At 48.3% G+C, this 17,562-nt stretch overlaps 1 protein-coding gene across 2 annotated transcripts in view; it reads right to left on the reverse strand.

Annotated features, from left to right (window-relative positions):
- Positions 1–8,918, reverse strand: part of C2H1orf94 (chromosome 2 C1orf94 homolog) — a 49,772-nt gene extending 40,854 nt beyond the window's left edge. For both annotated transcript variants that reach the window (XM_006987441.4, XM_076565094.1), the window contains exon 1: positions 1,885–8,918. In XM_006987441.4, the coding sequence (XP_006987503.3) occupies positions 1,885–2,198 (314 nt within the window). In that variant the 5' untranslated portion in view covers positions 2,199–8,918. The remainder of the gene's footprint in view (positions 1–1,884) is intronic.
- Positions 8,919–17,562: the final 8,644 nt, after the last annotated feature.

A 17,562-nucleotide genomic window follows, 5' to 3' on the forward strand; every position in this document is an offset into this window, starting at 1 on the left:
ATTCACTGTGTTCCGCCTGGTGGACAGCCACACAATCGTGATGTGGTTTCTTCATCTAAGTCGGTGGTTCCTCAGGTCTCCTCTCACTCTCTGAACTCTTTCAAATGTAACCAGACTTAGAACTCCAGTTAGCAAAACCAATAAAAGCCAGAACAGCTCTGGCTGGGGGCCTGTGTGGGGCCCGGCAAACAGCCCACTTGACTCCAGGGTGGCCATCTGAAGGACCCTCAGGTCTTGGAGCACCACATGAGAACTCTAGATGAAAGCCAACAGTGGTAACCCTCCCACGCCCCAAGTTCGATGAATTACATATTAAGGCAGCCTTGTTTGTAAAATGCATCTTTCATTTCTTTGTTTCCCATCACATTCGACCCTCGTTATCAACTCTGAGTTGGACAAGGCAGGACACATCATCCTCAATTTGCAGATGAGGAAATCAAGGCCAAATGGAGTGAATCAGCCGGCCAAAGGTAGGCCAGTTCAATTTCCGGCCAAGTGTGGACTGGACGCAGAGTCTGTCTCCGTGAATTTGGTGTGACCTGGCAGAGAAGGGGCTATCTACTGGAAATTGATGCTGACCTTTGATCCAGAAAGTGGACAATCAGCTCCTTGGCCACTGAGAGAGCTGAGTACAGCCCCAAGGTTTCCTGTGCCAAGGCGCTGCCCCAGAGCAGATGGCAATGAACAGGACAGAGGAGCTCAGTGCCACTCAACAGACTAGCCACAGGATTCTGGCTATAGAAAGGCCATTTCCATCCGAGTCGGGTCCCGCTGAGCACAGGGCAGAGGAGGCAGAAGCAGCCAGCATGCCTCCTACCTTCATCTGCATCGAGCAAAGGAGCTTGCAAAGGAACTGCACGAGCACCGACCTGAGCATCTGCTCTGCTTAGCCTTCCCTCTCAGCTATTGCTTAGAGAGCCCTGAAACCTGAGGCAGCCGATAAATGTCTGAGTGGTTCCCCCAGCTCTGAACCGAGTTGGAGCATGTGTTGGGGGCAGACAACACTTAATTATCACTTAGTCTTTAATTAGCACTTAATTATTAACACTTAATCCATCTGTAAAATGGGGACACTAATACCTGTTTCATAGGGATGCTGGGAGGATTAATTAACGCTCACAGCCCACTTTGAAGATGCAGAGCCTTGAAAGAGTACTCAGCAGCGACATTAATCACTGCAGCGGATGCATTCCTTTTCCTAATGAGATCCCTTCTTCCTCTCTGCCCCTTCCTCGCCTTTCCAACATCCAGCCCCAACAATATCTCCTCAACTTTTCCCTAGTACAGAAACACTTAGCTCTGTGTTTCCCAGACATGGGATTTCCCATCCCGGAAACCGGCTATTTACAGCCATCTTCCCGCACTTTAATTTTCTATTATGTCCTCTGAATATGTCAATGCCTTCCCAGTAAATATTTTGATGTGCGCTCTTGCAGTAGCTCTGTGGATGCTGAATGGGACAGCTGCTTTCTGTATTAGGGGATTCCAGATGTGGTTTCCAAACCACCAGACTCATCTGTGCCAATGCCTGAACTTTTCCTGCGAGAGGGGAAAGATCATCCAGTTGCCTCTGGAGACAGTGATCTAATTCCTAATCTTGGTGAGAATGCTCTTGTAAGGACCCCAGATCTTCATCTTAGTTGCTTTTAGAATGAGAAATGTCTCCTTAGCTGGAAAGAAGCTGCCAGTAAAAGGTCTCTTCCCTCGCGCTGAAACTTCAGGACCTTGGCCAGCTCCCTCCTCCAAACTGCCCCTACTAAGGATTATGGGGAGGGAGAAAATGTATGTAGAGCTTAACACCGGGCCAGATCGTTCAACCCGAAGTCAGACTACAAACCCCCTCCCTTCATTCCTTGATAATCAACCAAACAGGGTACTACTCACTCATCTTGGAAGCTCACAGTCGCAGTCATTGGAGCGGAGAGTTTCTCCAGCGAGGTCCTGGGCTGCAGGGACTCCGGCAAGCCCTGAACTCTCTTCCAGATGTCATGGCAAATCTTGTCTAGGCTATCCTGGGGTGTGTCCTGGTGGATCCAGACATATCTGGGGAATGGCCCCAGGGCGGAGGGACGCTTGGCCACCAGGGCCGAGGATGGAGGGAGCCCATTTCCACTAGCCATCCTCTTTCTCTCTTTCCGGAAGCCCCTTTGTCCACCCAGGGCTGGGAGACAAAGGGACTGTCCACCACCGGCCCTCATTCACCAGAGAAGGAGCTGAGGACTGGGCCTGGGAAGTAGTCAGTTCTGGCTGGCTGTTGCTGCAGCCAAGGGGTGGGTTTCAGAGGCCTTTGGTTTGGGTAGGGATGAGGAGTAGGGGGCGACTTTCTTTTGGGGAGGGGGGGCTTATGTTGACTTGCTTTTATTTGCTCTTTCCTGACTTTTGCCCCCCTCCCCCTCTCCCTTAGAAGAAAATATTTAAAAGTCAACAAAAACCAGTAACTTAGTAACCGTGGAATGCCCCGGAACTCAGGAACCAAGCGCCTGGGCGGGCAGAATGACATCTGGGAACGGCTGGAGGGGAGGACTGGCTCTCCCCACAGAACCCGGCACTCCCCCGTTGCGACGTCCCTGTGACACCTTTCAGGGCCTGGGACTCAGCCCATTCTCGCCTGTCAAGCCACCAAGAGGGTTGAGTAAGGGCTGGGCACTGTATTAGACTGGGTGGGGGCAGGCCATGGGACTGTCACCTCCCACCTTCCGGCGCACACGGAGGGCTAACGGCCCCCGCCCACCGCAGGTCCTGGCTTTAGCTCTCCCGGCTGCCCCCTTTCGTCCCTCTCTCTCTGCTGCTGCTGCTCTGCCTCCCTAGAAAGAAATCTTCAATGCCGTGTTGTGCTGGCAGTCAGCCTAGCCCAGGTCCCCAGCGGACACCTGTGGCGCCTCTGCGCAGAGCGGCGACCCAGCACCGCAGGGGTCCCAACCCTTAAAACGGGCGCCGATTGGGCAGGGCGGGCCCGGGCGGGGGCCAGCAGATTTGCGTGCCGAGTAGCTCCCACACCCCTGCCGTCGAGAGCTGGGATTCTTTCTGTGGGTTCAAGCGCAACGGCTCGGCCGCTGGGTGCGCGGGGGCACGGGCCGGGCGTTCGTACCCAAGGATCTCAGGTGGAGTGGGGGAGGGGTGCAGCTGGGAAGACCCAGGAAGCCTCCCTTTTGAAGTAAGTCAAAGTGAAACAGTGTCTCTACCCCACCAGTGAATTACAAACTTCAGAGCCTGCGAGGGTTGGGGACTTGCCCCTTGGTCCTCTGGCTTTAAGCCTAACTGCCGAAGGCCAAGGGCTGAGCTCAAACCTTATCCTATTCAAGCTAAAGAGTTTAGGACTACTTTTTATTCGGCATACACGGTGGGAGGAAACTGAGTCTCCAAGTCCTAAAAGGTTGTGCCCAGAGTTCAAGAGGGAAGACTGGAATTCAAAAGCTCCGGACTCTAGACCTGATCTAGTGCCCTTGGCTCCCAAGCAGATCCCAGCGCTGGGACATGGAGGCAGGCAGAGGTGGAAAACAAACAAACAAACAAACAAACAAAAAAAAAAAAAACTCCGCTCACTCACTCTTTACTAGGGATCGATAGTCCCCACCCCCACGGTGGCTTCTCCTTACAAACGTGCACAGCACCTGGCCAGGCAGTCCCTGGTCTCCCCCCCCCCCCCACCTCCCACCCACAAAGCAGTGGTTACTCCTCCAAGGGTTCACCCTGGGAAGAACCAGCAGGAGTTGGAGGAAGAAAGAATGGAGGCAGATGGAGACAGCCTGGAGCAGCCAGTCTCAGTGAACTGACACTATACTCCTTAACTGTGTGATCTGAATCCTTCTTCCTTTTCCTCCACTACTCACGGACCTTTCAGTACCAGGTAAGCTGCTGGGCGCTGGAGAAGCAAGATGATGGAGAAAGCAAGATGATGGAGAAAGATCTGCTGACCTCCTTTTGCAGAACCATCTTCTGACCGAGGGAGGTGTATTATCAACTCAAAAAGCCAGAAGCAGTGACCCACAGATAGACCACAGAGCTGCTGCGAAGTAGCTGATTTTGAAAACTGAGTTTCTGAGCTGGGGCGTGGTGGCACACACCTGTAATCCCAGCATTTGGTAGGCTGAGGCAGGAGGATCTCAAGTTCCAGGCTAGCCTGAGCTACACAGTGAGCCAGTCCATCATATTTCTGGTACACAGTAGGTACTTAATAAATTCATGTCGGATAAATTAATGGCATACTGTATATATAAAGTGTCTGGCATACTGTAGGTGCCCACTACGTAGCTTTGCTCTTTACAGAGGGGCTGAATTCCTGGAAATGTTGACTCTGAGTTTTGCAAGCCGAGCTTCATTCCTTTCTGATTTTCATTATGAAATTGAAGATGTGCTCCTTTGGGGAAAATTCTGAGGACCTAGACTGAATAAAATTATAGTTAAGAATGTAGAAAACCTTTTAAGAGTGTATTTAAAGGAAAAGTGATCACTTCTGATGAAATATTAATAGTTCTGAAAATGTCACTCAGTGTTTGTGCCGCTTGGCATTTGGTTGGCTAACACCCATGCTCAGAGCAGTGCCAAGACCTTGCACTGCCCAGGCCACAGGATTCAGAAAGCCAGCCTGGCTCCACCCGCCCCAACCCCTGCATTCTATTCCCCTGCACAGGAAACCAGGCACAGAGGACTGAATCAGAAAGGACAGGAGAAAAAAAAAGGTAAAAGAAGCAGGAGTAGGGAACAAAGGCAGAGGTGGTTTCTTAGAGTACACAGGCTTCGGCGAGATGCTGAAAAATCCTTAAGTGCCGTCTTTAAAACTGCATAAAGCCACATCTGATATGAATGCCACCAGCCTCACAGAGTTATTGAAATTTTAATTGTATTTTAACATAAGTTTAAAATTTCAGTTCTTGAGCTGGAAAGAAAAGGGCTCTGTGGGTAAAGTACTTGCCCTGTAAGCATGAGGCTGCCCTGGCTTCAGGTCCCCGACGACGTCATAAAGAAGCGAGGCAGCAGTACCCTGTAACTCCGGCACTGGGGAGGTAGAGGCAGAAGGATCCCTGGGTGTCCTGGAGAGGTTAGTGTTAGCTCCACACAAGTTAGAGTCATCTGAGAGGAAGGAATCATTAAAAACCTGCCTCCATAAGCCTGGCCTGTAGGCAAGTCTGTGGGGCATTTTCTTAACTAATGGCTGATGTGGGAGGGTCCAGCACACTGTAGGTGGTACAACCCCTGTGCTGGAGGTCCTAGCATGTGTAAAAAACCAAGCTGAGCAAGCCAGGCAGAGTAAGTCAGTAGGCAACACTCCCCTGTGGCCTTCTGCCTCCAGATTCATACCTTGAATTCCTGCCCCAACTTCCTTTGCTGATAGACTGTGATATGGAACTCTAAACTGAAATGAATCCTTTTGTCCCCAAGTTTCTTTTAGTTATGGTGTTTTATCACAGCAATAGAAACCTTAGCTGAGACATTGGGGATGGCTGGCCAGCCAGTCTAGTGGAATCAGTGAACTCCAGGGTCAATGAAAGACCCTGTCTAAAAAAAATAAGAGAGTGGTAGACAATGCAACCCAGTGTATTGACCTTTTGGCATATATATATATCATATAAGCGCGCACGCACGCACGCGCGCGCGCGCGCACACACACACACACACACACCTATTTAAATAAAATAGAAAAATATTGTTCTTCACCTGCACTAGGCACATCTCAAGTGTCTAGGATTATCATGCTGGATAGCATAGAGAACATACCACAAGACATGGACTCTGGGGTAGACTACTTAGGTTTAAATTAAGATTTCATTGGGCTCTGAGTTGTCTGTCGTCACCAGAAACTGAGGGGAGCCCTATGTGCTTTGGCGTACCGATTTGTGAAGGCTACACTACATGCTTGGAATGTAGAAATTTACTTTCTAACAGTTCTAGAGGCTAGAAGTTCAAAATATAGGACTCGAATTTCGTCAGCAATGTTGTCTTCATTCAGAAGTGTGACGATCAATTTTATTGCCAACTTAACTTAATCTAGAACATGGGAAAGGAGTGACAGCGAGTCTTAGGGTGGTAGTTTGAATGTAATTGGCCCCCATAATCTCATAGGGAGTGGCACTATTAGGAGGTGTGGCTTTGTTGGAGTGACTATGGCCTTGTTAGAGGAAGTGTGTCACTGTGGGGGTGGGCTTTGAGGTTTCTTATGCTCAGGATACCTCCCAGTGTTTCAGTTGACTTCCTGTTGTCTGCAAGATGTAGAACTCTCAGCTACTTCTCCAGCACCATGTCTGCCTGCACGCCCAACATGATCCCTGCCATGATGATAATAGACTGAACCTCTGAAACTGTCAGCCACCACCTCAGTGAAATGTTTTCCTTTATAAGAGTTGCCATGGTAATGGTGTCTCTTCACAGCAATAGAAACCCTAAATGAGACAGACAATCGAGATAGATTATGTTGAGGTGAGATGATCTATCCACTGTGGGTGGCACCATTCCCTGTATCCTGAATTGAATAAGCGTGAAGAACATGAACTGAGCTTTAACATGCACCCATGAAGTTGCTGTTCTCCACTCTTGACTGTGGGTATAATGTGACTAGTGCTTCAGGTTTCTGCTGCCTTAGCACATACCCTCAGTGATGGACGATCACCTAGAATTGCGAGCAAAATACATCCTCTCTTTAGTTGCTTTTGTCAGGGTAGTTTATCACTGCAACTGTAAAGTAACTGAGACAGGATCTCTTTTCCCTAAAAGTAGTGGTGTCTTCTCCCTTGTCTGCACAGGTCCATGACCCTGTCTCAATCTCCTTTTCCTTTCTTTCTTTCTTTCTTTTTTTTTTTTAAGATTTATTTATTCATTGTGTATACAGAAGAGGATGCCAGATCACTAGGGGTTGGGGAGATAGTTCCATTGGTAAAGGGCTTGTCACAAAAGCACGAGGACTTGCCTTTGGTCCTCAGCACCCAAGGGAAAGGTGGAAATAGTGGTACTTGCACACAATCTCAGTGTTGGGAAAGCAGAGAGAAGCAGCTCTCTAGGGCTGGGTAGAATGGACCTGGTGCTAGATGCTCCGTTATGCAGGAATTGCTTAGCACATAGTAACTGCTAGAACAACACCTGGCACAGAAGGGGCCCATCAAAGCCCCGTACATTGGTTTGCTTTTTGATTACATTGAAATGTATGCTATTGGAAGCTCAGAGCTGTGGCTTCTGGGCTAAGTGAAGCGATAGAGAATTTTAACTGGGGAAGTCATCAAGTAAGCCTCACCAGGCTGTGATTACTTTTGCATTTGTGCGTGTGTGTGTGTGTGTGTGTGTGTGTGTGTGTGTGTGTGTGTGTGTTGCATGTGTGTAGGCATACCTCTCTCTCTTTCTCTCCCTCATGTGTGTGTGCTTGAGTACATGTATGTGCACATTCGTATGGAGGTCAGACATTGACTTCAGGTGTCTTCCTTGATTTCTCTCTATTTTGTTTACTGGGGCAGGGTCCCTCACCTAACCAAGAGCTCTTCATTTGGGCTAGATTAGCTGGCCAGCTTGCCTAGGGTAAATCTCCCTCAGCCTCCCAGATCCTGGTATTACAAGAGGGTTGCTACACCCACTTGGCTTTTGATGCGAATACTGGGTAGATGAACTCTTGCTCATGCTTGTGCAGCGAGCATTTTGTGTACATATCATCCCTACCTGACCCCCACCCCGCCACTGGCTGCATTTTTGAACACAAGCCATGGGCCCCCATAGTGTAAGGCACAGGGATTAAAGAAGTCCTGTACCCTAGACAGATCACCACTTCATGAAAGAGCAAAGCAACCCACAAATGCTTGGCACAGACTAAGCTAATCCCAGTGTCCAGGGAGTTATATCCCCTTAGCTCCCAAGAATGGTTGAGGCTGAAGATAGAGTACTGAAGACAGGCTTGGCTTCCAGTTGTTGTTATTGTTTTTCTTGAAGCCTGCCATTAATGATCACAGACACCATTTCATTTATGAATTATTTTTAACTTGGAAAAATTCTTAAATTCCCCGTTACTCTGAATATGACCCTGGGCAGCTTCTTTCGCCCTTGGTGCTTCAGTTGGCTTCTCTACAAAGCAGACCTAATAAAAACCCTGACCTCAGAGAGCTGTTTGGTGACAATTGAGACAATATGTGTGAAGAGCTCAGTAGCTTGGTGAATACACTGTCTCCAGTGAACGTTAGCTGTCATTAGAGAGGATTCTTGATTTCTTCCTCTTACCCACTCTTTTCCTACTTTCTTTGTGCTTTTCTTTCCCTTTTCAGAGAAACAATAACATGGTTGTGTGTAGTCCAAGGACAAGCCTGAACTTCTGACCCTGGCCGTACTTCCCAAGGCTATGCTGGGATTCCAGGCACACACTGCCACACCTTGTTCATAGGGGCTGGAAACAGAAAGCAAGGTCTTGTGAATGTTAGGCAGGCACTCTACCAAATGAACTCTTTCTCTCCAGGCCCAATCAGAAAAATCTCAGGGGAAGGCAGCATTCCTATGTGCCCTCCAGCCAAAGGCTACTTCTGCATCTGACAAACAGACTAGGTGGCAAAACTCAGAAAAGGGGGCGTGTCCTGGGCTCTTTTAAAGTCTCAATGGAGCATCTGGTACAACTCAAAGTACTTACCCTAGCATGCATAAAGAAAAAGAAAGCGAAGAGCCAGCTGTCAGGAAGCTGAGGCAGGAGGATCTCTTTAAGTGTGAATCCAACCTAAATGGCATAGTGAGTTCCAGGACAGCCAGAGACATATTTAAACCACGAGTGATTTATTTAATTTATGGTCAACTGTGATTTCTTCCCAATCTTGGTGCCTACTCAGGAAATCTTGTGCATCGAGAAAAACTCTAACCCATAAATCCTTATCAAATGTAATAAAAATTATTATGCCTACCAAATTCGACAGTTAATGAAGTTGCCATAATGTTACACTTTGCATTTGATTAAATATTTACTGATTTCCATGTTGCCATTTTCTTCTTTTTCTTGTGGGGCTAATAAAAATTTCCAGGCCTCAAATTCTTTTGCAAGTCCCTAAAAATATCTATAGACAACCCCACCCCATTCCCATTTCCTTCATATCTAAAGGGTCAAACTGCCCAGAGGTAGGACTGGCATATCCCAGGATCCCAAACTTCTTGAGGAGCAAAGTATCAGGAAAAAGAGGAAGTTGCTGTCATCCTGTCTCAGCAATGGAAGAAGGCTGTAGGCTAGCCAGCTGTTTCCAGGGCTCTGGAAAGGAGCATACAGTGTTCTGGAAGCAAGGCTGTGCCTCCTGTCATCTGTCTCCCGGCAACATCACCAGCAATCCCTCCCTCCTGGCAGTGTGGTGGGGGAGTGTTTGTCCTTTTGGCCCACAGGTGAGGAGGTAGGCAGGAGCTTGGAAGGTAGCAACTGAGGCACTTGAGTGAAAATGTCGGTCCTCCTATTCCCTTACTTGCTCTGTGCCTTTGGGATTGCCATTGCCTTCATATGCAAAGGGACTACAACAAGCAGGTAAGGGGATTTTGAATAGGGAAATGCAGACTGGGAGATATATATATATGTATATATATATATACACACACACACACACACACACACACACACACACACGCATATATACATGTATATACATATATATATATATATATATATATATATATATATATATATACACATAAATTAAATGCTGGAGCTCTTGTCTAGCATGAGTGAGGCCCTAGGCTCAATCCCCAATACTTTAAATAAATAAAATAAATAAATAAGCAAACAAATAAATAAATAGGGCAAGATGCATGTAAGATTCTCAGTATGAAGTCTGGCCCTCGGTACAAGAAAATCAATATTATTATCAGCAATTATTATGAGCAATCTTGTAAAAACGTCAGTTTATGAGATCTGGGGGAAAGAAGGGCCATGGTTTGGTGAACAAACAAACAAACAAATAAAATAAAAAAGGAAAGGACATGACTGTTCCTAGATATGGTAGAGGAGAGAGTTTATTATAGACGTGTCAGAGGCAAGGACATCTGGAAATGTCCAGAGTGAACATGACCCTGAGCCATGTGAGGAGGAAAGGGGAGAGAGGAGAACCAGGTGGAACAGCCCGGAGGCCCAGAGTAGACAAAAAGACCAGGAAACCAAAAATGCTTGGATTATATAGGGAAGGGCAGCCCAGCTCCTGGGCTGGAGAAGTTCAGGGTAGGTAGGGGGCAGGGTATGCCGGCCAGGAGGACCCTATGACAGGAAGGGACTGAAGGATGTTGGGAGAATCTGGCAGCTGTGTCCACTTTGTTATGTTAAATAGGCACCTCTGCCATTTGTCCCAGGGTTGAAACCTAACAGTCTGCAGAAGTGGCTTGCAAGGGTGGCTCAATAAGATGACAATAAAAGCCAGAATCAGGCCGGGCGGTGGTGGAGCACGCCTTTAATCCCAGCACTCGGGAGGCAGAGCCAGGCGGATCTCTGTGAGTTCGAGGCCAGCCTGGGCTACCAAGTGAGCTCCAGGAAAGGCGCAAAGCTACACAGAGAAACCCTGTCTTGAAAAACCAAAAAAAAAAAAAAAAAAAAAAAAAAAAAGCCAGAATCAGGCTGGTTCCCATTTTGGTCCCCCTGCTAGACCGTTATGCTAGCTAGCCACTTGGAGGTTTCTGGAGACATTCTATACAAGATCCCTGCTGAGTTGGTTAATTTATGTCTACCTGATACAAGCTAGGGTAATTCAGGAAGAGGAAATCTCAGGTGAGAAAACGTCCACACCAGATTGGTCTGTGAAGCATTTTCCTGATTGATGATTGATGTGGGACAGCCCAGCTCATTGTGGGTGGTGCCACCCCTGGGTTGCTGGTCCAGGGTGTTCCAAGAAAGGCTGAGCAAGCCATGGGGAGCTTGCCAGTCAGCAACACTCCTCCACGGCCCTCTGCATCAGCTCCCATCCTGCCTGAATTCCCTCAGTTCCCTCAGTTTTAAAGTGTGACCTGAAGTGTCAGATGAAATAAACCCTTTTCTTCCCAAGTAGTTCTTTCATGGTGTTTTATCATAGCACTAGAAACCCTAACTAAGCCACCAACTAGAAGCTTCATGGTTTACCCTGCCTTTCTTGACTTCTGCACTGGGACATTGGTCACTGTACTGATTCGAGGAGGCTTTCAGACTTACAAGCACAAAATTTGGCATTACAGAGTTAAAGCCCAAACTGACTCCATTGGAAGAAGGCTGGAAGAGTTGCTGCTTTCAGGCCCCTGAATTGGTCTGTCTGCACGGAGGTAATGAGGTAATAAAACTAGGTATCCCTACTTGTGAGCTAAAGCAGAAGTGGAAACAAGTCGAGAGGCAGTTTTTATTTCCCGACAGCAGAAAACACACATCTTCATCTGCAGAGACAAAGTGTTTCCTGGAAATAACCCCAAGCATGAATTTATCATGAGTCCTTGCATAAAGGACACTGAGTGACATAGTGGGCAATATATTCCATTCTGCTTTCCTAAAAGACAGCGATGCTGTTAAGGTGGTCAGTTTCTCATATCAGGGCTCTCCCAAGACAGAGAGTGTAACATTAAATCATAACTCAGGGAAGGCATTTCCTTAAGAAATGCAGTCAATGAAGTCCCGGAGACAGTAGTGAGTCCATTTCACAAATACTACTGAGAATCTTCTCAAGGATTTAGCCATCTGTCCATTCATTCATCTAGCCACTCACCTACCCATCCCCATATCTATCCAGCCCTGAATCCATCCACTCATCCAAGTTCACGGAATGTCCACTGACTTAGTTAACTGTCTGTTGCTGTGCTAAAACACCCAAGTAAAAGCAACTTAAAGGAGAAAGAGCTTATCCATGTTCAGGAAGAAGAGCCTGAAGGGGGAGTGGGTCAGACCTCTGGCAAGGATCCACTTCCTAAAGTTTCTACAGCTTTCTCAGTCAGACAAAGTGTTCCAGCATGTGAACCTATGTGAGACATTTCACAGACAGCCTGAGACCGAAGAATGAGTGTTCCAGCATGTGAACCTATGCGAGACATTTCACATTCAAGTTCCAAAATCCACCAAGGCACTGGAGGAAGAACGCTTGAGAACTCTCACATCTGTACTGTTTTGAAGGGCAAATAGGTGAAGGCCAGATGCGGGAGGGGGTGGGAAGCATTCCAGGTAGACACAGCAGCACACAGCAGGACCCTGAAGGAAGGCTCCCAGTAAGAATGTGAGGGCCTCGGTAGGCCTGGAGCAAGGAGGTCAAGATCAAGGAAACGCAAGCTCAGCTGCACAAAGACAGACAATGAAGACAAGACCCTTGTGGGGAGCGCCTGGCAGGAGCTTGGATTTCACCCTGCAGGCTCACAGAAAGTCCGGGGAGGGCAGTGAAATTATGAAGTCAGTATTTTAAAAGATAACATGGTAGAGTGGGATTGGTGAGGGCATGGGCAGAGGCGGGTGCCTGTGGCTTACTTAGTGGTTGGAAGTAAACAGAAGGACAGATAATGGGGTCTCAGTCAGGATCTGGTATTAAGGGGGCTGAATTTAGAAGACTAATTGCTGCGGGCCGCAGGAATATATCATAAGAACTCAGCTGGTTATGGCAAAGTCACTACCTGGAGGAATCAGGGAATTCCTCCAGAGGAAGCCAAATCCCAAGGAGTTTTTGGTGTTACTTGGCTTGTTATATATCAGCTGTCTTCTGTTATGAAAATCATGTGTGCCTTCATAGTTTTCCCAATTGACTTTTCCCTAAGAAGGGCTAACAATGTGGACTGATCACTCTCTAGACATACACATTCCAGGCATTTGGAGAACAGCCTCAGGAAAGGCTTTCTCTGGAATCAGATTATCTCCCTTGGCCACTTTCAAGGACTACAGGAAACACCACCCAGGTGGGCGCCCATTGTTAGTCCCAGGTGGACTAACAATGATAACAGCCCACATGCAAGTCTCCTGACTTACAGTAAATTCCACAAGGAGACACCGCCTAGGAGAGGTGGACTTTAAGTAATAGCTTTACACAATTTAGCTCGGACCCTCCCTTTATATACCGAGACTTCCAGGGCACAGGGGAAGAAGAGAGAAGAGAATGGAAGAACTAGATGGGTAAGAACTTGAGAGGAACGAACTGAGATGGGGAAGAACTAGATTGAAGGACTAGAAGAGAGGACTAGAGGGACGAGATGGAAGATGAGGAAGAGCCAGATGGGGAAGAACAAGATGAGGAAGAGCCAGATGAGAGAGAAGGAGACGGGAGAGGAGCTGATAGGAGAAAGAACTAGATAGATGAGAACCTAGAAGGGACAGAACTAGATGAAGGAATTAAGATAGAACATAGAGGGGATTGCAGACAAGTGTAGAGAGAAATCAGGCTAAAGATGACCTAAATATGAGAGCAGAATATAATAACTGTCACAGAATAATAAAGTATATGGACTAAGGAGTTTCGTGTACATAGATTTATTTCTTCCCATTAAAGATTAATTATCAGCTGGTTGTAGATTCTTCCCGGACCCTGGGAGGGGACTATCGAGGGGCTGCACCCCCATAGTCCTCGATAACTAATGATTATATGGACATGGGGGACCAGGGTGACTATACAGGTGTCAGGTTCTGGAGTCTATGTGGGTATGGACAATGTTCGCTGAACAGGAGGACTGAACAGAAATTAGAAATGAGTTCTGTTCTGAAAAGGCTGGAAGGAAAAGCCTCCTGGGTCATTTCAGAGGAAAGAATTCCAGGCACTGGGAACTCAAGGGACGAGATGAAGTTTTTGCCACCAGGAGCTTCCGGTCAGCCTGGGGGGACAGCAAATGAGAAAACTGGCCAGCAGAGAGCCTGGAGTGGCACAGACAGAGGCCTGTGGTGCCCCATGCCCTTTCTTGGTGCCACAGCCTGGTGCAGCAGCTTCTTATTATCTTACCTCCATGCACTAGCCGCTCTGGGATTTCTTTCTAGAAAATGCTACTTCCCACCTACCTTCCTGTCTCTTGACCGAGCATGGAGGCGCTCTTGTTTCCATCGCATCCCATCACCTAGCACAGTTAACTAGGCTTCGTTGTTTAGCTCTTCTTAGTACACCATCAACCAGGTAAGGGCAGGAGCCTTGGGAGGCGTCTCGTTCTTTCCGAGCGTTTCTTTGAACTCTAGCACAGAGCATACAAGGGAATACTTGTAGCATGAATGAACGAGTGAGTGAGTGAGGGGTTCATGAACGTGGCTGCCTAGGAAAACACAAAGAAAACAAAGCTATGCCAGGGTGTGACTAGCTGCTATAACAGCCCCCAGTCACTCAATGGCTTAGTACTGTTCAAGAATATTAGACACAGAATGGTCCGGGACGGGTATTTCTGGTGGGCAGGCGACTTTCCTTCCCACGGTGACTTAGAGACCCAGGCTTCATTTTCTCTGTGGTTTAGCCATCCCCAAAGGTTCTAAATCTAGTCCACTCTTGCTTATATCCCTTTGGCTAAGACCTGTCTCACACTTGGCAGCCAACTGCAAAGGTGGCTGGGAGATGTAGTCCCGACTGAGCATTCACTTCTCACTGACAGCTCAGCACTACACTGTTGACGTTTGGGTGGTACCATTCTTTGGGGGATGGAAGGAGCCTCTCCAGGAATCACAGGATAGTTAGCAGTAACCTTGGCCTCCGTCTCCTAGACACCAGTAGTACCTGTCAGTGAGACAACGAAAAATGCCTGCACACACGGTCAGATGTCCCCTGGAGGGAAAAATGATCCGCCATTAAGGATCTCTGTTTTGAAAAAGGGAAGGAGGTATTAGTGATGTCCAGCTAGTAGCCTGTGACTAAAGCACCATCCCACCCAACAGGGGGGCAGAGTGGGGAAGACTTACAAAGGGCTGCCTGGGGGAGGTGGCACTTGAGCTGGGTGGTACTCAGGAGAGGAAGTGACGTTGCAGGCAAGGGAAGTGAAGTGTGAAAGGTAAATGGCTATTAAGGGGAGCTTTAAGGAGCTATGATAAGCCTGGGCAGCCCCTTTTCTATGGATTATGACTTGGCACACACACACAGGGAAAAAAACTGAGGTGTCTTGTCCCCTGTGTTAGCCCTGTTCACATCTAGAGATTTTCCTGGAAGAATTCAAGAATGTGGTGGCCCCGACAGTAACACTGGAGGGAACAGCTTGGACTCTGGTCCTGCTCACGTCTCCCTCTGTGTTCTGGAGCTCAGTGTGGCCCCTCCTGGGCTGTTCATCCACGATTGTGTCGCCCATCATGCTAGCTCCAGAGCGCCAGCCTCACCCTTGAGAAATCCTCAGTCCTGTCTAATCATACTCAGGACTAGAACCCCACTCTCAGGCGGACCCCATCCTTCCTTCCCAGGCCAGCCCTGGCTCCAAAGACCCTCTGAAGGCTCACGCCTCATCCCTCAGCACCCACAGCCCAGCCTAGCCCTCACATGGCTGGAGCAGCCAAATGTGCTCCCTCTCTGCACAGTTCTCCTCTCCCCTTTTCCGTCCTCTCTCTCCCAGCTTCAGAAGGCTCTTTGATTTTCTTCTTGGGTCAGAAGGAAAGTTTCAGGGCACCCAGACTACAGTTCTTAGTTGAATCAGCCTGAGTTCTCCAAAGCATCAGGCTTTGTTTTCTTTCTAAAACAAACTACGATCTTATCTGGATATTAGGCTTATCTTGGCAAGTCACTACACTGCACTGGCTTTTTTTTTTTTTCTTTCTTTCTTTCTTCCTGCAATGTGATATTATGAAGAGACCTTGACCCAAGGCTGCTTATCTGGGGGAAGGAAAGGGGTGGCTCTGGGGCTGACAGCCACACTCTCCCAGGCCTGAGGGATGAGGGCCTGGAACGTCTCGATTCCTACTCCTCAGCCTCTCGGACAGGATCAAGCGACCTAGCCCGCTCCGTCTCTTCGGTCCTGCCTTTGCCCATATTCCTCGGGCCATTGCAGTCGCCCCCTGAGCGGTCACTTCTCCTCTGTTCCTCCCCTTCCTTTTCATTCTTCGCAGAGAGGTCAGACAGAGCACACAAAGTGCTGTGCCACTTGGCTCCATGGGCTAGAAAGGGAAATATACCTCTTGAAACGAGCACTGCAGCCACCTTCCATCGTAAGTCTTACTACCTACAATCCCCTGTGATGCCCACAGCCTAGCAAATACCCATCTCTCACACTCCTTTACCCACCTCCAAGCTGGGGCTCAAACTCGGGGCTTCATGCCAGCCAGCCAGCCAGCCAGCCAGCCAGCCACTCTACCACTGAACTGTACCTTCAGCCCTAACAGACACCCCCTTAGATCGGTGTTCTGATTGTCATCTGTCTGCTCCTCCTCCACCCGAAAAGCCCTTCCCACATGTTAGGTTGTGCTCCCACTTCCCAAAAGACATAACTCGATGTCGCCTCCCCCGTTTTTTAGTCTGTGACTTTATTCGGAGATAGTTTTTAGAGAGGCAATTAAGTCAAAATGAGATTGTTAGGGTGGGATCTTAACCCGAAATGATTGATTTCCTCTAAAAGGAGGAACTCTGGATGCAGGTGTGTAGAGAGGGGAGTGCCTGGGGAGATGCAAGAAGTCCCTTATGTCTACCAGCCAAGGAAAGAGGCCTCAGGAGGGGCCAAGCTCAGGGACGCCTGGAGCCTCCATAGCTGTGAGGAAATCGTTGTTGCTTAAGCCACGCAATCTGCAGTTATTTCAGCCCTAGCAAGAAGATATAGCTCTTTCCTATTGCACAGGATAAAGTCCAAATCCTCACCAGCCCTGAGGAGATCTGCATGATCTGCCTCCCGGCCTGAGTCCCCTCCATCTCTGCATCTCTGGACCATCTTTCCTGCTCACCTCAATCCAGCCTTACCCTCTGTCACTTGGAGCCTTCCCACAAGGAAGGTCTTGCCTGATCCCTTGGTACAGAACCCCCTTTGCGACTTGCTTAATTTTAGATCTGTTTTCATGGTCACATCACAGAGGGCTTCCCAGGTGATGCCTGTGAAATTCACCCCATAGTCTTACACCTTTCCTTCATCAGCACCCTTCGATAGGAACCTTAGGCATGCTTGCTTACTTAATGGCTTCATCAGGTTGAGAAGTGTCCACTATCCTGTGTATTTCTTTTCTAACACATTGTGTAAATGGATCTTCATCCTCTTCAAGTCCTTATCCTGGCATCATGGTCCAGCCCTGATCCTCCTGGCCTCCTTAAATTAGCCTTCTTGATACACCAAGTCCAAAGCCACCGTAGTGTTCTGATGAGGATCTGTGTAGCATGCTTCTTCTTCATCTGTGGTGATTATAGCTGTCTGGCTGGATCAGTTACCTGTGGGTTTCCACCTCTGCTTCCTCCCAAACCCGGACCACACACTGAGCATCTCCACAGGGCTCACAGCACAGCCTAGCACGGGGCCCCTGAACACAGGAGGCGCTGGGTAAATTTGTGTGGACCCAAATAGATCAGAGTAAGCCCCAGAGGTGGAGGATATGAGTAAGTGGGTCGTTTACAGGGATTAAAACTGTGCCCCTGCCTTCCACAAGCCCCAGGAAGAGTGGAGAGCCAGTCATTTTCCCAGAGGAATTCAGGGTGAACTTCATCTGTTAGTTCCAGTCAGCCGGCTTCTTGGGTAGGAGAAAGTCCACTGGCTTTGAGCCCCACAATTATGGAACAGGCCAGCTGTAGG

Source organism: Peromyscus maniculatus, chromosome 2 (genome assembly GCF_049852395.1).
Source record: "Peromyscus maniculatus bairdii isolate BWxNUB_F1_BW_parent chromosome 2, HU_Pman_BW_mat_3.1, whole genome shotgun sequence".
In the NCBI taxonomy this organism is placed as follows: domain Eukaryota; kingdom Metazoa; phylum Chordata; class Mammalia; order Rodentia; family Cricetidae; genus Peromyscus; species Peromyscus maniculatus.